General features: G+C 39.1%; 1 protein-coding gene across 8 annotated transcripts in view; it reads right to left on the bottom strand.

The window, feature by feature from the left end:
- The window catches only part of ptpa (protein phosphatase 2 phosphatase activator), an 88,162-nt gene that overhangs the window by 17,987 nt on the left and 47,989 nt on the right, over nucleotides 1–22,186 (bottom strand). For 3 of the 8 annotated variants that reach the window (XM_088319689.1, XM_088319692.1, XM_088319690.1), the window contains exon 10: nucleotides 14,124–14,231. In XM_088319689.1, the coding sequence (XP_088175815.1) occupies nucleotides 14,124–14,231 (108 nt within the window). Of the gene's footprint in view, nucleotides 1–6,481; nucleotides 6,527–7,646; nucleotides 8,795–12,847; nucleotides 12,929–14,123; nucleotides 14,232–22,186 lie in introns of those variants that run through there. The other 5 variants (XM_088319688.1, XM_088319687.1, XM_088319693.1 and 2 more) reach the window with 4 other exon arrangements.

The following is a 22,186-nucleotide window of genomic DNA, read 5'->3' as shown; positions in this document are numbered from 1 at the left end:
ATGATTTTTCAACTATTTCGGCGCATCTCTTCTGTGCTTATTTTCCTTTCCCTCCTGTGTTTCATGTGATAAAGCCAAGTGGAGAAAAACCTCTGCCCCTTTTAAAGGGGTCGCGTCACAATTAAACACTACACTCCTAATTTTTAACACAGAATTCACATTAAACGTGTAAGAACGTAATCCCATAATAAGCACTTTTTTTAGCAACAAAGTAGCTTTTCTTATAAAGTGATTTCTGATTTTGTCAATGTATATTTTGAATGACATTTAGCAATGTTATTTGTGTTTTGTTGCTCAGGCCTAATGATGAGTGCATTGGTTTGGTATCAAAATACGAAGAGAAAGAGAGTGCTGCTGCATTTTACGCATGCACGGACTTGTTTGACATTTGCACAGAAATAGAACTGTATTAATCTTATTTTATTTACTTTACCTTTTCAAAAGGCTCCCGTTTTATTATTTATAATGCATGCTGCTTTTTGTGATACATATTGTAATAAATTAATATTGTAATGGAGTTAAACTTGAGGCTATATCCTAGAGTAGTCATGTGGTGCATCATTCTCCAAATGATGCGCAATATCCAATTTAGTAATTTTGATAGTAGGCTAATATAGTGAATATGGCTACATTCTGCATGTGTTGAACTTATTTGAAGTCTTATATAAGGCTTTTTGTTTTTTGCAGCTCCAGACAACATTTTCTTTGGGTCTAATATGGCTCCTGCAACATTTTGGGTTGCCGATCGCTGCCCGAGTAAAATAGTTTCAACCAAGTAGCCCCTAATCTTTGAGAAGGTAATTATTGGACACATTTGTTTTTAATCTTTTTTTTCTACTATTTCCTTTGTATGTAATATAACAGATTTTTTTCCTTAAAAATCCTCATTTCAAAATGTGTTTTCCTGCAAAATAAACAATATGATCTACAAAAAAATTTATAAAAATAATCATTAAAATGAGGAAATTCATCAGAGAAAGGTTTTTAAGGATTCTAATTTTCATTTTACAAAAAATAATTCTTTGAAAATAAAAGGCCTATTTCAACCATTATTTTCCGATACGTTTCACATATTTTCTCTCCAAAAAATTAATACTCAAGACAATTTTTCTATTTTTCAACTTGTTTGATTTTTACTTTGGTAAAAAAACAGCGAAAAAAAAAGGCCCAAGACACACAACAGGAAATGATGCCCCTACGACTCGAGTGGTTAAGGGATCAACCAACAAACCATATAATTCATATATATATATATATATATATATATATATATATATATATATATATATATACACACACACACACACACATACATACTGTGTATATATGAACACATAAACCAGGGGTACAATAATCACGGCTTGGGGGCAATTTGCGGCTCTCAGGATGATAGTTTGAGGCCCCTGCTTCGATAAGATAGTTAACGGGACGGTGTGTATTATTCATGTTATGTAAAATGAATAGGCCCCAAAAGTATTTAAAATAATGCACATACCTTTTTTGTGTATTTTTGCAAATCATTCAAAGCAATATACTTTTTTAATATATAGCATTTCTTACCACTAGGTGCCACTGAATACTACACATAGTCCCTTTAAGTGCAGCCCAAGCCAATTATGGATGAATTACTGATTGATTGATTTTTATTTCAAATCGTCATGTTTTTATTTTTAGATGGTGGAATATTTTTATCTGGAAAACCCGCATTGGTCTTACCTTACCCAGACCCCAACACTGGCGGTCCCCAGGTTAATTGAGTTCAAGACCCCTGAATTAAACAGTCCTGAGTTTCAGTCATGAAAGAGATCAGATTCTTTTATCTATTGTGCTTTACAGCTTTCAGCTTCAATGTGGGTTTACAAAAAAACATTATTTTTAATATTAAATCAGCAAAATTTTTGTTTGTATGCGCTTTCCAAACTTTAATATTTGTACCGCGTATTGTAAACAGGGCCCGACTTTGATCCCAGTGGAGACCCCAGCAGTGTTTATTCTTAGCACGACTGCTCAGCGAGATACTTGACTCATTTTGAGATAAACCCTTGCCACCACAAGCAATAAATGTTTCCTCACAAGTAATTTTGCCACTCATTCAGTTATTTTGATAGTACCTTTTGTTGTATGAATTTCTGAAATGTTTGTACGATTTAAACATTATGTGAAGTTTAATGTATCATTGGAGGCTGCAAATCCAGGCCTGCAAAGTAAAACCCAGGCGACAGTTTTCCTTAAGCCACAGCTGCTTTTAGTCAACCAGCAAGTGAAGTTGAAGTCTATTGCAGTTTTTTTTTCATGTTACTTTCCATTCCAGATTTGGCCACCTCAGCCGATCTAAATATTGTTGGCTACAGAGTATGAATATAAATTGCTTAGTTGTGTAGTGTTCCCCGCTATTCAGGGTTATATGTTCAAAGTACCCCTTTTGTCTAAGTTCTCGCAAACTTCTGATGAATTGCAAGAATCAATGAATTTACAAAAAGGATTCATTCACAGATTAAAGTGAGCACAGATGAAAGGTTTTAGGAAATGGGAAAAGACTGTTGCGCTGTGGCTGACACTTTTGCATATATTTAAGGAATAATTTAAATAATAACACGGCATTAGATTTAGAAGATGTGCTTTTCTTAGTAAATCATCGTCAACAGAGATTCAAAACGTTCTAGTGTTGTGTCTTTGTCACAAAGCTAGTTAAGATAAAGTATTTTAACACAATCTTTAGCTAAGAATGTTTACCTGCAGTTTGTCTTCTGCTATGATTTGAGCATGCACACATGCTTGTATGGTCTGCATTAAACTATTTTTTGGGTGAGGGCCATACAAGTTTAAGGGGTGGGGCAGATAATGTAAAATGGTTGGGGGGACCAGGAGAGTATGTCGGAGTGGGGGCTTTGTTTGTTTTTGCTAAAACATGTTTCTTTTGAAAACAAAACATGAAACCACAAATGTTCCTGAAAAAAGACTAATTGAAAATGTATGGTTAAAATTATTGAAAATGAAGAGGTTCAAACTAAGGCAAATCTTGTATAGCCTATCATTGGAAACCTGACAATTGCATAACACAAAAATGCTATTGCAGAGTGAACACGGTCAACATACTGTATTCTGCTTTTCCACGATAAATTGCCTCACTACGATATCCACACCAGGTGGTTGGGCATGAGACCTGAAAACATTCTTTCCATTTAAATTATAACAAGTGCCCAACAAAAAGTGTGCAGTGTCATTGATAATTTTGCTATTGAGCGACAAGTAATGCATTGAAAAAAAAGCACACGAGCATTGCATGATTAGGTTGTCTGTTTTATGTATGTACTGTATATTATAAATTAAGACAGATTTAGAAAATTTTGTCCTTTAATCATTAAAAAAATAAGTGAAAAAAACCCTTTTCCTACTTTTTTCAAATGCATATAGAAATATACGTACAGTCATTAACGTGTATATAGTTTGATTTAGATGTCTATAAATGGAAAATTTCCTCAAATAATTTTCAAGCAGTCAAAATAAAATCAAGTTGAGTATTGTATCCTTTTTCAAGCACTAACATTTATGTTGGATATTAGACAACACATAATTATTTTTATTAACTGCAAATTTTTTTTTGCATGTACAGTGATTCCTTGTTTATCGCGGGCTTAGCTTCCCAAAATTAACATGACATAGAGAAAAAAACATGCAGTAAAAACCAATGTTGTTTTTTCTGTGTTTTGTTAAATTATTATACAAATCAATACTATATCATACACTGAAACAAAAACAAAAAAAAACAAACCCTTTTTTTTCAAATAACTAGTGTACTGTCAAATTTTAACAAGCATGGAAACGGTTTAGCTAATCTGAACGCAGGATACAATGCACTATGCAAATCTGTGGAGTAGCGAAACCGTGAAAAGTAAAGCGTGCTACAGCAAGGGATTACTGTAATGTAAATTATGTATTGAAACACTGTGTGTCTTTAGACCAATAAAATGAATTAAGGCTAAATGTACAAACACAAAAAACGGTCATATGTACATTAACATTGACTTAACAGAGTACACATTAAAGTTCCTTTATAAAAATTCATTTTCACATCTAAAACTGGAGACTCGGGTAAAGCACAAATTCAGTGGTATTCCCCATAAATGCATTAGCACAGAATAAAATTCTCTGAGGGCATTTCTTTTGTAAAATAGAATTGATATGGTAATCTGCACTTATTTTGGTGGGGCTGTTGAGGATGAAACTTGCAAAATTAGGAAAAGGAGACCTTTTTGGGGGTAACTTGACTTTCCTTGTCCCCTAATATAATTACAATTTAGGCCAGTCTCCAAAAAACTACCTTGTAATTAATCCTGAAATTCTTTTATTTTATCTTATTTGTTTACTCTGGGGTGCCTTGTATAATCTTGTGGCAAATAATGTTCACTGCGTTCATATCAATAAAAATCAAGACAATTGAATTCTAAAAAAATTAAACCGACTGGCTCTGAAGCTAAGTGAGGTCCGAAGGGAGGAGGGGGCCCTGTTTTTTAGGTATGTGAGTGTGTGCGAGTGGGTGGCATCGCCTCTACTAAATGTAAAGCAGACAGAAACAAACTTTTTTGCTGTTAATAATTGATATCAGAATTAGAATTTGAATTGTCTTTATAGTCATCAATATCAACATTGTGAAACATTCCATGCAAGGAGATTCAACATGGCACTCCAAGGTAAAACATGTAAAACAACATTTTGAAAACAAAAAGATAAAAAACTATCACGATGAATATGCAAAAAAGAAAAAGAAAAAAGAAAATACAATGTAGTTCTTAGAAAAACTGCCCCAAGTTATAATAATAATAATTATACAATGAAGAAGAGGGCAGCACGGCGGCGCAGTGGTTAGCGCTTGTGCGGCACAGTTCATGTCATGGGAACCTGTCGTGGGTTCAAATCCAGCTCCAGACATCCTGTGCGGAGTTTGTATGTTCTCCCCGTGCTTGCGTGGGTTTCCTCCGGGCACTCCGGTTTCCTCCCACGTTCCAAAAACATGCATTTCAGGTGAATTGGCCAGTCCAAATTGTCCCTAGGTGTGAATGAGTGAATGAGTTGTCTGTCCCTGTGTGCCCTGCTATTGGCTGGCAACCAGTTCAGGGTGTCCCCTGCCCACTGCCCGGAGATGGCTGGGATGGGCTCCAGCCCCCCCGCGACCCTAATGAGGATAAGCAGTACGGCTGATGAGATGAGACAATGAAGAAGAACAGTGTATGGTAACAATAGTGCAACTAATATGTGAACCCTGAGTTAAGCATTGCTGTATTTCCCAGTTGCTAATATCTAGTTAAAAAGTTTCATTTCAGTCATCTTCATAATTTTAATGATAAATCGGTACCCGTTAGATGGCAAATCAGGCAGTCAAAAGGAAATGTTCTGCATATATGACGCTTTTTCAAGCTCAAAGTTCCTGATGATGCTGAAATGTATGTAAATAGAGCAGATAGCCGAAAATTCACTGTACTAGAGACGAATGTTAAAGGATAGAAGAAAAAAATCAACCTGAAAGATGTTTATAAAAAAACAAAAAAGCATGACAAGGGAAACAACTGTTTGGTTTATCTGATGATGATTCAGACTTAAGACAATAATATTGTAAATTTTATTTTGGCGTTATAAAAAAGTGATTTGTATCGCGGCCAAACGCATTGTTTGCCACATACAACTTTTAGTTTTACCTGTGAAAAAGTGGTAGAAATCTTTTGTTTCAGTTTTTAATCAAAAATAGGGGTGCATGTTACACACGAGTACACGTTATACATAAATGAGTATGGACCTCTTAAAGCGCTAAAAGTAAAACCTCACTTTATTTATCTTTATAGAGCATATTATTTTATTTCATGATTATTTTTTAGTATAAAACGATACAGGTTACTTATACAAGCCTTAAACATACTTATATAAACCATAATCATACAAAATATAGCACTGAAGCAACATACTAACAAATTCAACTTACGAACTATCGTCCGGAACCTAACTCGTTCGTTGGTCTAGCAGCATCTGTATCTTTGTAACTTAACATAAGGCAAACATTGACCGAAAATATATGATCGGATAGGGTCAATGCTAAAACATACATTCAGATAACATGAACATTTATTTTACTGTTGTTATAGTTTGGTTGGACTCCATAAAGGAACAGCCAACTAAGAAAAAAGTAGGCAGCCATCAAGTTCAGAGTTCACTGAAAATCCAAAACTAGGGAAATATCTCCATCCAAATGTGTCAATTTATGCCTTTGGAAACATTAGCCCCTTACAGACAGAATAAGCGCGGGATACTGATTTCCCTGGGCCGACAGTAGAACTCACCCCCGAAACCTTGTGTGGGGCCAGCAAAAGGGGAATGAGGAATGTGAGTCTGCTGATGGTTGCTCCAGGCTTGGAGGAAGGTCGGGAGAGAGGGAGGGAGGGGTGGATTTAATGAAGGGAATGGCAGTGGAGAAGGAGGGGGAGGGAGAGGCAGACAGCATGGCCCCTCAGCTCTTTGGGAAGACTCGCAGGCTGCACTGGAAAACACAGGATGTGGGCATGCTGGCGGGAGGAGACTGCTTAGACAACCCCCCCACACCCCTACCGCCCACACACACACGCACACACACACACACACACACACACACACACACACACACGCACACACGCACGCACACACATGCATACAATTCCATTCTCTCGCTCCTCTCTTAACCCTTTCCTGGTTCTGCTCTTGCTTGCAGATGCTTAATCCTGTTATTTCTTTGTAGCACATATTTTATTTTATTTTTTCAACAACATACAGAATATACTGGTTCCAAAAGTTTCAAGCTTACAGAGACAATAAAAATGATTTATTTTACAATCCCAAATGCTTTTCATATAGCAATTTAAGACGATGCAAAACACCCCACTACAAGACAAAAACTACCCAAAATATAAAAATTAAGTAGTCAGGACATCTTCTTTCCCCATTTTAGGAAATGCAAGAAAATGACCCGGCGTTGCAGAGCATTCTACTTGGGCGAGGTTGTTGGGGCTGTAGTTTGTTCAAAAATGTGCATAAGAACCAATTGCATCAAACAAAGAGTGGGTTCCGATGGAAGATTGAATTCAGCTGCTAGGAGTAGTCAGTTATAGGACCCGATTTGGCCGCTAGAAGTCTTTAGAGACACCACAAAAGCAGATGTTTATCGAATTTGTTGGTATTTATTTATTTTGGGGGGGACTTATCAAAAATCCCAGCTAGACACATTTGCAAAGGTCTAAAGTAGATCTGCGTGAATTTTCACAAAAATCGATTCAGCTACTTCAGAGCCTATAAGACACACACAAACACCCTAATCAGGATTAATAAAGAAGTTTAGAGATCCGTAGGTTCAAGAGCGTTCTCCATTTGGTCCCCGGTCCTGTGGAATGCTCTTCCCCCTGAGATTCGATCTGCTACCTCAGTGGAAATGTTGAAATCTAACATTAAAACACACTTCTATTCTATAGCATATGAAGAACCTATATTTTATGTTGACATTATCTGTGTATTATTTGCCCTCATGTAGGTTTTAGATCAGGGGATGGTGTCATAATAGTCTGTGGTTGGCAAAATAGTCTTTGATCTGTGCAGCCCTTTGAGACTCTTTGTGATTAAGGGTTATACAAATAAACATGACTTGACTTTAGCTAGTTGAGAAGTAGATAGATCATATTACGTACAGTATCATTCTCACCAACACTACCACTTTACACCTTAGACAACCGCTTTTCTTCCGCTTAAAAACGCCCACTTATTCAAAAAAATCTTGTGCTTTTATCAAACTTAAAAAAATGAAAAATAAATCCAGACTGGAGACTAGTATTTTAGTCTGCAGCTGCTTTATTTTGAAACTGCTCCAATAATGACATTAGGTTTCAGTTTTGGTAAGTTTGCCACCTCAATAATCACGTTTTCTTTTTCTTTTCTTTTTTTTAAATATTTCGGAGTGAGCGATAAAATACAACGCTTTTTAGTGTCAAAAAGTTGGCAGGTAGCAAGTTCTAGGTTTATAGATCCCTTAACTTGATGGGTCATCTAGGGCACCAATGACGATTCAACTCTGGAGAGCCTTCTTCACTGTTGACAGTCACTGCCTGTTCTTAGGTCGAGGTAAATTTGTCACCAGTCCATTTCTTAATGTTGTCGGACCAGTTCTTTTTTCGGTCTTTCCTCCTGCCACTTGGTCTGTGCCATGGAGAATTATCTTGGTCAGTCCTATTAATCTTGTGATGTGACCATACCACTGAAGTTTCTGTTTGCGCATAGTTGACAACAGTTCTTCGTAGAGTCCATTGTGCCCTCTGATGGTTTTGCGCACTGTTTCGTTTTTTACACAAGGGCTAAGTAGTTGATGTCTAGAAGTTTCCCGGAGCATCGCGTCTCCATGGCCTGCATTTGCTTTTCCAGTTTTGCTGTGAGAGTCCATGTCTTGCAAGCTAAAGATAGAAGTAACCGGCGCTTGCATGAGTCTGATCTTTGATTTCACTGCTATGTTCTTGTCCCACCAGATGGTTTTAAGTCTGGCAAGTGTGGGTGTGGTTTGAGCTATATTGACCAAGATTTCTGGTTCTGACCCCTCTTCTGATGTGACAGCTCCAAGGTATCTAAATTTGGTGACAGATTCTAACTCTTTGTGGTTGATGGTGATGTTTGTGGTGATACCTTGGGGATTGTTGGTCATTACTTTAGTTTTTTTGTGTGCTGATTTCCACCCCATACCGGGTTGATGCTTTGTCCAGGCGATTGACCAGATCTCTGGGTTCTTGTTCGTCTCCTGCCAATCCAGCAGTATCATCAACAAAACAGAGGCTAGTGATGTTGTGTCCCCCAAAACTGTTGCTCCAGAATTTCGGACATGATCCTATCCAGTAAGTAGCAAGTATGTCATGTAAAATTTAAACTAACGTACCAAAGACATAAGGCTAGAGGTGGGTTTACGCTTTACAAAGCAGTTTTGATTTGCTAGATTTAAGGATCAAATGTGTAACAACATCAAGGTCTCAAAAGTGTCATAGGTGCAGAGTCCTGGGTGCAAAACTTTAGACAGTCAGTACCAGACCTGTTACTATGTAACATGTCCACAAAACTCCAGGTAAGCTTAAACTCTGAAAAAGCAGTTAGATGGCGAAATCCAGGTTTCTAACCACTTGTCTAGTTAAAAGGTGCTGTACGGAATGTGGAACTCTTTTATTCGCTGTTAATATCTTATGACTTGTGTCATCATTCAGCCTGTGTCAAGCTCCTTATGTTACGTGCATTTCATAGACGTGCATGAAGAAACTCTTCTTTTTTCATCTTTTTCGTGTTTTGTTGGGTTGGTGTTTTGACTGGACTTGAAGCAGACCTTTTCGTAATTTTACCATTTTCATGCTACACTAACAAAAAACTGCGGCATCGAGCTTAGAGTCACTCTCCAAACCCCTTCACGCTCCCCCAACTCTGCAGCCTGATAAAGGCAGACAGACGCGGTGGGAAAAAGTGTATACATTACAAGGGTTCTTTGAACTCAGTTTGGGTATCGTTACACATACTTAATAGAGAAAACATTCTATTTTTACTTTTTAGGACACCTCAAACAACACACCACACCTTTAAGGTCACTTTGTTGTTAATATCAGTGAATTCTAGTCAAAATGGGTTACCAAAGCTTCGGGGGTTGTACACTACAGAAATACCAAAAACTATGATTTTTTTTTTACTAGGACTTCTGTGCTATGTTTACGATTTTTTAAACAACACATTTGTGCAGGTCTAGCACCATCCTGTGTTTAGTTTACCGAAAGAGTTTCATTGAATTAGAAAAGATTTGGCAACTACAGTAATCAGTAAACTATTTTAGACCTCTCCACCCACTAACAATATTTCAACCAGCTTTACTAAAAAGAGCACATTAAACGTTATCGATCATAACAGTTGATGGTATCTATGTAGCTGCTGTTACTATGTATAACACAAGTTTTTGTATTATTTATTTATTTATACACTATTATGTATTTTTATCCTACAATTTGATATTTGCCGCATCGTTTCCACCCCTTCGTGATTTATTGCAATTTAGTATATGTGTGTTTGGAATGTCACTTGCCTATTGTACACAGAATGTTGTATGGAATGGTACATGCCTGTTGTACACAAAATGTTGATACCCTAATTTTAACAAAAACAACGGTAACATAACATTTCGTAGAAGACCTTTCGAGGGATTGACTGCAGTCACACGTTTTCTCTAGCTCACAATAAGTTGTCCCAAATCTTTAGAAAAAACTACTCAATTCGTCTCCAGTTCAAAGATGGTCTTTTCCAGATTATATATTTTAGATCCCTGCAGAGACTTTCAAAAAAATCTAATTGGAACAGACTTTGCTGGTGTCCTTCCACAAAGCCACAGTGGATGGCATTCTGCAGCACAAAGGTCCAGCAGCAGCAAAAGTGATGAAGCGCCAGAGTCCATTGCCAGTAGGAGATTATTGGTTACCTTAATCAGAGCTGTCTCAGTAGAGTGGTTAGCCCTGAATCCTGATTGCATTGATTCAAAAAGATTGTTCTCGGATATGAAATCATTCAGTTGCTGTGCCACTACTTTTTCAAGTACTTTAGAAAGAAACGGTAGGTTTAACACAGGTCTATAATTACATAAGCTTTCTGGATCAAGGTTGGGTCGTTTCAGTGTAGGTTTAATAACAGCGGACTTAAAAGCCACTGGAACTACACCTGAGGAGAGTGATATGTTCATATTATTTAGAACTGAAGGTCCAAAAACCCCCAAAAGACCTTTGATAAGCGAACCTGGAAGCGGGTCGAACAGGCAAGTCGTCGGTTTGGCCGTATTCACCACCTGTTTAAGATGATCGAGTGACAGTTCACTAAATCGGGATAAATTCCCTGGATAGCCACCATGTCGTGCATCTATAGATTTCAGCCTTTTAGTATTTGTTGTATTGATACTGTCTTTAGCAATTTCTTCCTGTATGCATTGAATCTTATTAAAGAAGACCATAAAATCATGGGCTGAATGGGTAGAACTATCTGGGATAATCTGTTGCCTTGTAAGCGATACTACAGTGTCGAAAAGGATTTTGGGGTTGTTCTTTTGTGACGCAATCACTTCGAAAGGTAGGTTGATTTTGCAGAGGCAAGGGCCGCTTTATACTTTAACAAGCTGTCCCACCAGGTTTGATGGAAAACCTCAAGCTTGGTAGCGCGCCATTTTCTTTCAGATTTCCTGCATTCTTGTTTAAGGGATCTAGTTTCATCAGTAAACCAAGGCGTGCATCTTTTAGATCGTGATTTAAGCCGTATGGGCGCTACTGAATCCAGGACACTAGCCAGGGTAGCATCAAACTCATTCATGAGTGAGTCGATAGAGGCTTTGTATTGTTTGACCTTTTCCCTCAAAACTAGTACAAACAGGCTCAGAGAAAGTTTCTTCCCCAGGGCTATTACTACCCTAAACGAAAACATATTTTTCGACCATTTTGGGTTCCTTTCTCTTTTTGTCGTTGCCAAATGGAACAGTGAAAAAATATATACTAGTGCACTAAACTGTGGAAAAAATATACATATGTACACCTTGTGAATTACATTGTTTTTTAATGAAATTTGGCTGCTAACTGCCATTGCACTTATCTTCATTGCACTATTGTTACAATGTACTATTCTTCATTGCATTGCCAATACTATGTTGTAATTATAATTTTTGGGCCTATTCATTCTCATAGTCTTTTCTCTTTTTTCTCTTTAAAGTCTCCATATTACCCTGGAGTGCTTCGTCTAATCTCTTTGCATATGACAATGACAATAAGCACAATATTAATTCTGTCCTCATGGAGATCAGTGAGTAATAGACCAATGCTTCTGTAAGTCTTTCTTGGTTTTTATTGTTGGTGTGTTTTAGACTGTTTAAAGTCTCAAGAACAAGCTTTCTGATATTTAGGCAGCAATGTCCTTTTCTTGATAGTCTTGACATTTTATTTTACCTTGAGTGGACCAAAAAACAGCAATGGTAGATGCAGCACAGCAGACTAACTAAACTGGCTAGCTTCATGTTTTTCAGTAGGAACAGTTTTCTTATCATGGTATGCTGCATTTCAGTGTCTGAACTTAGAGCTAATGTTCTTTACCAAAAAGCTCCTGTTTGGTTTCACTTGTCCAAAAGACCTCATCACAATCCCCAGTCTCACTTTTGCAACTCGTATTGCAACCCGAGGTTGTGGAATCGGTCCCAAGACGTTGGGCATGTTTACATGTAGGGAATAGTTTAATATCAGAATTGATCATCCGTTTTCATGACAAGTTAACCCATAACATCCCAACAGGAATGGCTAAAATACAAACAAAATTGTTACGCAAATAGATGACATTTCCACATTTAACTTCAGTATTGGCAATATTCTGATCTTAGCCTGACTATACTTGAGTGAGGTACTGAACTTGCGCCTACCTCAGGTCCCTTTGCTCACATAGTTAGTCTGTGCCTTGCCACTATTTTATTTATTTGCTCATTTGACTTTTATTTTTATTCCTTATTTATTTTGGTTTTATTTTAACCATTGTGTGTGTCTGTGCATTTGTTGGTCTACGTTGTTGGGTGTGAAAAAAGGAGGGGATTTTATTCACTCATTGTACACTGAACGGTTTAATACTTTACTTTGACCTTCAAATAATTGACTAAAAACGTGCTTTACAAATACATTTGGATTTGAATCCAGTTGTTCCTCATATTGCATTAACAGTAAACGTGTGGTCCAAAGTCAGATGTAAAGTGGAAAAGTGCTGTAATAATTTAGTACAGTTTATCCAGTCCAAATAAAATAAGGCATCGTACATTTTTAAGTAGTTGATCTCAAAAGCTGGGGTAGTAGGGAGTAGTCATCATTCTGAATGGGAGCAGGGTGAGAGAGGAGTCATTCTGAACGAGAGCAGAGCAGGGTTTTCTTTTCTTTTTTTATAGTACGGACTGGAATGGAATGTTTTTTCTGCGGAACTAACACGGGATGTTCGTGTAAAAAACAGTTCCAAATTATCTTCTAGTAGTATCATAAAAGTTATAGTAGAAAAAGCGAACAAATGTAAAACATTAAGTGGAATTACAGTAAATGTAAATAACGCTTTTCAAGTCATTGAAGACCTCCCAAAGCTCTTTACAATGTGCTTCACACTTTTCCCTTTTACACACTAACTAACTAACCGATAGCAGCGTCAGCCATGCAAGGCAACTACCTGCTATCGGAGGCATTAGGGATTCAGTGTCTTGCCCAACTTCGACATATAACATGGAGGAGCCGGGAATCAAACCTGCGACCTTTTGATCCTAGGACAAGCGATCTACCTCCTGAGCTAATGCCGCGTCTTTTTTTTTTTTCAAATGACTAGCACTCGAAACTTGAAAAGAATAAGACATTAAATAAATATATTTGAGGGAGAAGGGTGGCTCTTTTAGAGAGTGAATTCTGTAAATCTGTGGGAGTAACAAGGAAGGAGGGTGAAGCAGACAAGAAATCAAAGTGCAGCAGGGAGTAGGGAGCTACCAGAACAGCAAGTCAAAGTTAACAGGGAATGTGAGCACACTGCAAACATTCGTCTGGAAAATCTGACATTCTAAAAAAAATGACCTGAAACGTCAGCACAACTGGCGAATCACAGACACGGATCTTAAATGTGCACACGGTTTCAAAAGCTTCCTTTGACTCACTCTCAAGGAAGTATATTCCATCTGGTATGAAATTCCGCTTTCGATTACGGTTCATCCAATCTCTGTTTAGTTGAGTATGTTATGTTTTGGAACATTGTCAGACACAAAGCGCACCACAATAATGTTTTTTTGAGCATTCTAATTTTTCCATAGATGTATCCATGGGAATGCAAATTGTCCACCTCACAGAAAAAAATCTGTTTTATCGGTCCTTTGTTGCTCTATCATTTCCGATTGAAGGTACCAGAAACAAACTGTGTTAACCCAAAGCCAGTTCAATTTTGTTCCAATGTCAATGAATTCCATTACAGCAGATAGATATTAATTAAGCAAGATAAATTGATTTAATAGGGCCATTATCGCACACAAAAGAAAAGAAAAAAAAAAAGAAAAATACCATAAGCAAACTCACCTCAGCTTTGTACATTCTAATAAGACCCTGGTTGACTTTGGACCAGGACGGAACAGCACTGATATTCCACAGCTGATTGGAGTGTTCAGCAAAAAGACCTGTTTTCATCTGGAAAGAAAAAAACAATCACACAATTGAAACATGGATGTCAAAACCTTAAACGCTGCAGGTACAACTTTGCGATATAACCACAATTTTAAAAACGGTCAAAGCAAAACTAAAGCTGTACTTAAACCTGTGTACATTGTTACACAGAATGACAATACAAGGAAATTATTATTATTATTATTATTTGGAGTATCAGCATAGTTTTGGAATCTTTTTGAAGTTTATACTCCCACTACTCTTTTTTACTTTGCCCCTAACCCTAGTATTGGGTGGTCAATAGATAGGGTTAATCTAATTTTTCCATTAAGCAGATGCAGGACAAATATTAAAATCCAAATAATACTTAAAGAGACATTGTGTGGAACTAAAAACAAGTGCTACAAAGCACAAGGAAAATAGCAAGTGACCAAACCACATCATGGTGGTTACCCGTAGCAGCAAGATGGGCGAGAATCATGTCAGCTCCCTCTATCTGGGCCTCGACTGATAAGTTTTTTTAAGCAGGTTTTTATGTTAGTACATGTATTTTGCTTATTATTTAAATCAATAATGATTTTTTACCTCTTAAAAGATGGATTTCACATGCATGTTAATCACAGCACACCAAACAAGAGCTCGGGTCTCAAGAAATAAATGAATTACGTTTTTACCCCTAGGAGTTTCTATATAATGAACACTGTCCCTTTTAGGCGCAAGTGCCGGTGTTGACCTCAACCTACTAGAGGAGATCCACTATTTAAATTGTAAAATGGCGCTCTGTCCAAGTTGAGCGGTGTCGCTACAGTTGACAATGAATGGGACACCCAAGTTGTGGTTGCGCCACATCCTTTGGCCAAATGTGTTAGTGGTTTGTTTCATTTTCGGTACGCATAAAAAACATAGCAAAAGGGCATTTTGAACACTCTTTGAGAACATACCTTTAACGTTATTGTCAAATTTACTATATGCACAACAAACAGTACAGATTAAATTACTTCCTCTTCTCCACGTGCAAACATACAATAAATAAGACACAATACAAACAACAAATACCAACAAGGTAAAAAACTATACATATAAAATATAAAAAACATATAAGATTTAGAGTGAAAATGAGCAAAGTATAAGCCGAAATCTACTATAACCAGATGCCAAGATTATTTATTTTATTTTATTTAGGGACAAATAAAGTAAATTCCGTATGAAGACAGACATTGCTTTACGTTACGGCCACAAATTGAAAGCTGTGAAGGTAAAGGTGCTTTCAGCAATTTACTACAACCTCTTTTCCTATATGGATGAAGAACTACATTGCCAGTACTGCATGATTAGGCCCAAAGAGTTCAGATGATTTATGGAAAATTATATTGTTATATTAGAAAAACATTATTGCAGCATGTGCATACACACACCTATTGCAGGTGATATGACAGTAGGCTTTCTTCTGTGTTAAATATTTTGTGACGCGCACTTGTTTGATGATCATGTGACCATCAGAGAAGGCAGACACAGAAGCCAATTCAGGAGCATAAATGCACCCTAATAGTGAAAACCCCCATTTCACAAAGATGGGTCCTAGAGGTATGGGCAAAGTACAACCGGCGCTATAAAGCTTTTGAATCTGGCCAGGTCAACAAAAGTATAAAATACATTATTTTTAAAAAGGTACAGTATAACAAAGAATGTTTTTCCCATTTGCTGCAATTCCCAAATTTCCCCAAAAGATAGCGGAATCAAACCACATTGAATGTTGTCTAAAGTATACATCAGTTCCCACCTGCACGATTGGTGACCGGAACTATAGTGAGCCTACCCTCGCATGGAAAATCGCGTTACTCTTTTCAGTTTTATTTTCAATCTGTTTCAATTTGAAATTTTAGCCCTTCAATAAAAATAAGTGCACCAAAGTATATGAAAAATGGACATTGCTCTGACATGATTGGAGAAGTGACAGAAAGATCCTGACTGTAGTAAGCAACTTGGATGTACGTAGCTTGAAATAAGTGCTCATTATTTAATGATACGCATTATTTCATGATTGGTGGAATTTGAGAGGATCATAAATAAGTTGTGCTTTCTGTTGATTTGCAAGCACAAACATATTACGAACTTTGGTGTGACTCTTGTCCCCAGAGTCCCTGTGTCAACTCTTGCCCTATAAATATATTCATTCATAAAGCATCTTTGCTGCATATTAAAGTGTTCTGCGCTCTAGGCCAACAATAAAATGATGTAAATATCATGGCTAATTTGTTACCGAATTTTTAAAATGATTTTTTTAGTTGTCAAGGAAAAAAATATCAAGTGTTTCGCTACAAAAATCAAAGATGGACTATTGATAAAAAAATAATAATGTCCTTGCCCTCTTTTGATTTCACCACATTTGATCAAGATTAGTGTTTGAAAGAAGGATATATTGTATTATTTTGCTTTCCTAATTATTGTTTCAAAACCCATATCATGACATCCAGATGCTATATCAGCAAGTACAATCAAATAATCCATCCATCCATTATCTTCCGCTTATCCGAGGTCGGGTCGCGGGGGCAGCAGCCTTAAAAGGGGAGCCCAGACGTCCCTATCCCCACCTCCTCCAGCTCATCCGACGGGATCCCGAGGCGTTCCCAAGCCAGCCGAGAGACATAGTCTCTCCAGCGTGTCCTGGGTCGCCCCGGGGCCTCCTGCCGGCGGGACAAGCCCTGAACACCTCCCGAAGAAGGCGTCCCGGAGGCATCCTTATCAGATGCCCGAGCCACCTCAACTGGCTCCTCTCAATGCAGAGTGGCTCCACAGAGTCCCTCCCGGATGACTGAGCTTCTCACCTTATCTCTAAGGGAAAACCCAGACACCCTGCGGAGGAAACTCATTTCGGCCACTTGTATCCGGGATCGTGTTCTTTCGGTCATGACCCACAGTTCATGACCAAAGGTGAGGGTAGGAACGTAGATCGACAGGTAGATCGAGAGCTTTGCCTTTCGACTCAGCTCCCTCTTCACCACGACGGACCGGTACAGGGTCCGAATGACGGCAGACGCTGCACCGACCCGTCTGTCGATCTCCCGTTCCATCCTACCCTCACTCGTGAACAAGACCCCAAGATACTTGAACTCCTCCACTTGGGGCAAGACCTCCTCCCCGACACGGAGGGAGCATACCACCCTTTTCCGACTGAGAACCATGGCCTCGGACTTGGAGGTGCTGATCCCCATCCCGGCCGCTTCACACTCTGTTGCGAATCGCTCCAGCGAGAGCTGAAGATCACGGCCTGACGAGGCCAACAGCACCACGTCATCTGGAAAAAGCAGTGACGCAAAGCTGAGGCCCCCAAACCGGACTCCATCCCCACCAAGGCTGCTCCTAGAAATCTGTCCATAAAAGTTATGAACAGAATCGATGACAAAGGGCAGCCCAGGCGGAGTCCAACCCTCACAGGGAACGAATCCGACTTACTGCCGGCAATGCGGACCAGACTCTGGCACCGGGCATACAGGGACCGCACAGCCCGGATAAGACTGTGCGGTAACCCATACTCCCGAAACACCCCCCACAGGGCCTCTTGAAGAACACGGTCGAATGCCTTCTCCAAGTCCACAAAACACATGTAGACCGGACAGGCAAACTCCCATGCACCCTCAAAGACCCTGCAGAGTGTGTGGAGCTGGTCCAGTGTTCCACGGCCAGGACGAAAACCACACAGTTCCCCCTGAATCTGAGATTCGACCTCCTGGCGAACCCTCCTCTCCAGTACCCCTGACTAGACCTTACCAGGGAGGCTGAGAAGTGTGATTCCCCTGTAGTTGGAACACACTCTCAGGTCCCTCTTCTTAAAGAGGGGAACCAACACACAAGTCTGCCAGTCCAGAGGCACTGTCGCCGATGTCCACGCCATGTTGCAGAGGCGTGTCAACCATGACACGCCCACAACATCCAGAGCCTTAATGAACTCCGGGCGGATCTCATCGACCCCTGGGGCCCTACCACCGAGGAGCTTTCTGACCACCTCGGTGACTTCAACCCCAGAGATGCGAGAGCCCAACTCAGAGTCCTCCAGCTCTGCTTCCCCAGAGGAAGACGTGTCGGTGGAATTGAGGAGGTCTTTGAAGTACTCCGCCCACCGATTCACAACGTCTGCATTTATATAGCGCTTTTCAAGTCAATGACTTCCCAAAGCGCTTTACAATGTGCTCCACATTTCCCAATAGCCTTGCAGCCATGTAAGGCGCTAACCTGCTTATTAGGGGTAATAGGGGGTCAGTGTCTTACCCAAGGACACTTCGACATGTAATACGGACAAGCCGGGATTCGAACTGGGATCCCTTGATCCCAAGACGAGCGTTTAAAATTCTTATTTCGACAAAAACATAAGGTGAAAATGTACACATGTATAAAAATCAGTTTAAACTAGCCACATTGGAAATGTTTTTTTCTCTCTGTGATTTGTCATTGATGCTACTTTTTAAAAATAATTGATAATCTCACATACACCCCGGAGTGCCTTTTCATACCCTGAGGGGTACACGTACCCCCATTTGTCAACAAATGAGCGAGACTGCCGCAAAGTATTATGTGGTGCGAAGAGTTCCCATTTTAGCAAAAGTCACTTATTAACAATACTTAGAAATGCTCATGGCTTCATTGGAACTAAGTTGGGGCCAACGGCATTGGTAACTTAGATATCTTTGAAGACACCGTACCTGGTGAAAGGTACATATAAAACTTATGCATCCAAGCAATTTCTTTTTGATGGACAGGAACTTTTTTGCATTTTAGACAATGACAATGAAAAGAGCAAAATAGTAACCTTATAAGTGGATTAGTGAAAAAATAATACACATTGTATAAGGTTGCTGTTTTTGTCACAAAAAAAATAATGCACACAATTTGTAACTTAATTTGTAATTTGTAAAACTTAAAAGTCCAACCACCAAAAATCTTGTGCGTATGGTTGATATAAATAAAAAAAAACATTGTTGCTGTATAGTGTACTGCACCCAAAAACTAGTTCTACAGAATACAAGACTACAAACTACACCATTCTTCTTATTGTTTGTCCTGCCTTTTATTAAGTTTTTGTTTCTTTGGGGTTACCCGCAAGATGGTGGAAACATGTCAGCTGCCTTCTAGGTGATCTCATGCTATGTAAAATAAATACAAATTTTATCGGTATTAAAAAAGCTCCATGTAGTATTTTTCTTTATAATTCAAATCAATAGTTTTTTTTAAATGTGTTGAGTTTTTTTATCACTATACACAAAAAACAGTGATAAGAATACATATAACCCAAATATATGCTGCTGTTTATGGGGTAAATATGTAGACTAGAAAATATATTGCAGAATTTCAGAAGGGGAAAAAAGAAAATATTAGGTTTGGGTAGTACTGATTAGGTTTAAAAGAGAACGCACATTTTCCTATTTGAGAAGTTAGGCAATTTGGCACGCTATTTTTGTTATCATTTTGGATTTTTTTCAATGCTATCTTAGATTAATCATTTCATTATAAAAATTTCAGGGACACAAAAAGGTTTTTGCACTTAATCTGATATTTCTTGAACGAGTATATAATGCTTGAACATGTAAATAATGCATTCACTTCAATTATGAATAGTTCTTTTCTTATTTCTAAATCTTATAAATCAATTTACTCACATCAAATAAAAAATCATTTGTTCTTTGTATTTTCAAATCGGAAATGATGTCCACAATGTACGATAACCAAAGCAAAATGTTTCCATGCAATAATAAATGCTTTACATCGTAAACAAAACACAATACAACAACTTTTATGGCTTCGCACAGCCAGATTCTTGTAAGGCCGAATTCCAACACAGTTACCTGAGAAGGAACGCGACCTTCCAGCACCGACAAGTACAGACAATTTTGTTGAATTGACGTTCTTTAATTCAGGGCCCAGAATTACTAAATCACACGTTCACTATTCTGTTAACCATCTTTCAAAACTGGGGCTTTTTAAAAGACGCCGTGAAGGCCGGACAATTCAAGAATTTGAAAGACAGAGCACATAACAATAACAAGTCACTTAGCGAAATTTGATATATGAAAAAAGTAAATTTAAAACCGAAGTTAAACCCTGTTTTCAAAAAATCTCTCCCCAAGAGCAAAGGAACCCAAACCTAGACCCTGGGGCATCGATCTAACAACCCCCTCCTTTTTCCATTCCACCCCCACCGCCTGAAAGACTTTCCATGGCCTTGCATGAGAACACAAGGGGGGGAGGTGCATAGACAGGGAGGAAGGGGGGGTGGAGACAGCCCATATTCCCTGGAGGAAAGAGTGATTCACAGCAGCATGTGGGGAAGGAAGTGACTCATGTTTAGGCTGATGCATTCACACACATACAAGTACTGTATCCTTGTGTGTGAATTAAAAATTTAAGTTTCGTTGAGTTAAAATATGCCCGTGTGTGATGAATGGGAAAATACGTCTATGGATATACGGTGTTTTAATGTTAAAAAGTCCCCCGAAGAAGTGAAATAACCAAATAAAGCCATAGGACGTTTGCAAACCTGAGAACCTTAGGGCCCGGTCACACAGCCGTTTGCATCTGTATCGAGGGTAAAATTTTCCGATTTCTTTTTTTGCCCGTGGTTGCCCGCGATGGAAAATGCGCAAAATTGGCCAACCCGCTGTTCATCGGTGGTATGCCCGCAAAACAGACGCCGGCGACTGTTCCGCTTCCTCATCGCGTCATTTCCGCGTGTGGACAACCGGTATAAAACCTGCTGAGCCGGTGTTATGCCGAGAAATGCATCCTTGCCGAGATTTGCATCCCCTCGCTACTACAACCACTTTTACCTCGTTTTATATCACTTTTGAGCAGGTAACATGTTTATTTTGCCTTTTTCTATTCAAATCGCTCGTATTGAAACTGTTATGCACGCTACCATAAAGCTTATTTCTGCATAATAAGCTTTACGGTAGAGTGCATAACAGTTCTCAAAAGTGATTTATATACGGTGCGCATTACCGTTCGATTACGTTCACAACAAAAACAAAGACAGAATGGTTTAAGTTGTAATACATTCCCAACAAATGCAAGACGAAGTGGATTTGGTTATATGTTTGCCATTACATTCCCTAAAAGTGAGATAAAACGAGGTAAAAGTGGTTGTAGTAGCGAGGGGATGCAAATCTCGGCATAACACAAGGCTGTAGAAATCATAACCGCTCAAGACAGAGTCCCGTGAAGATCAAGATTTCAAGCTATGGCACCGAAGAAGCCAATATGTTATTATTGTAATAGTTTTTCATTTTGATTTTATTTTCTTGTTATGAAATGAAAAGAAATGTCAAGAAATAAAAATGGATTAAGACAAGGTCACTATGGTGACGGGGATCCATGTTCACCCCTTGACGTCTCGAGCACAACTGACGTGTGCTCGGGAAATCGCACTGTATGTACGCGGAGAAAGGAGTTTGACCGTCACAAGCGTTACACACGCTAATTTCACGTAATAACACCGCGATACAGGCGCAGAACATGCTCCTGACCGTGCTCCACCCACGATTACCTGCTGAAATTTCGCATCCTACCCGCGTGTAACCACGCCCTGGCCGCGGCCATAGCACGTCGTTCCGCGTAATTTCCGCGTCATTACCTCGTGTGTACCACGTGTGCCGCCCGCGGTTAACACGTGGTCTAAAGTTTTGAGCAGCGCAAAACTTTTTCACGTGGCCAACCGCGTGTGAATTTCCGACCGCGTGTAAAGCACTGCTGTATCTCGTCTGTATGGCGATCTCAAAGCGTCCAACAGCGTCTGCTTCACAGGCAGAAATTTCTGGCCGTGATTCAGCCTCGATACGCCCGTGAAAGGCTGTGTGGCCGAGCCCTAAAGTTTTGAGCAGCGCAAAACTTTTTCGCGCAGCCAACCGCGTGTGAATTTCTGACCGCGTGTAAAGCACTGCTGTATCTCGTCTGTATGGCGATCTCAAAGCGTCCAACAGCGTCTCCTTCAC

The sequence above is a fragment of the Urocampus carinirostris genome, chromosome 16 (assembly GCF_059441175.1).
Source record: "Urocampus carinirostris isolate Australia breed hairy pipefish chromosome 16, RoL_Ucar_1.0, whole genome shotgun sequence".
Lineage (NCBI taxonomy): Eukaryota > Metazoa > Chordata > Actinopteri > Syngnathiformes > Syngnathidae > Urocampus > Urocampus carinirostris.
This window is presented reverse-complemented; position numbering and strand designations above follow the sequence as displayed.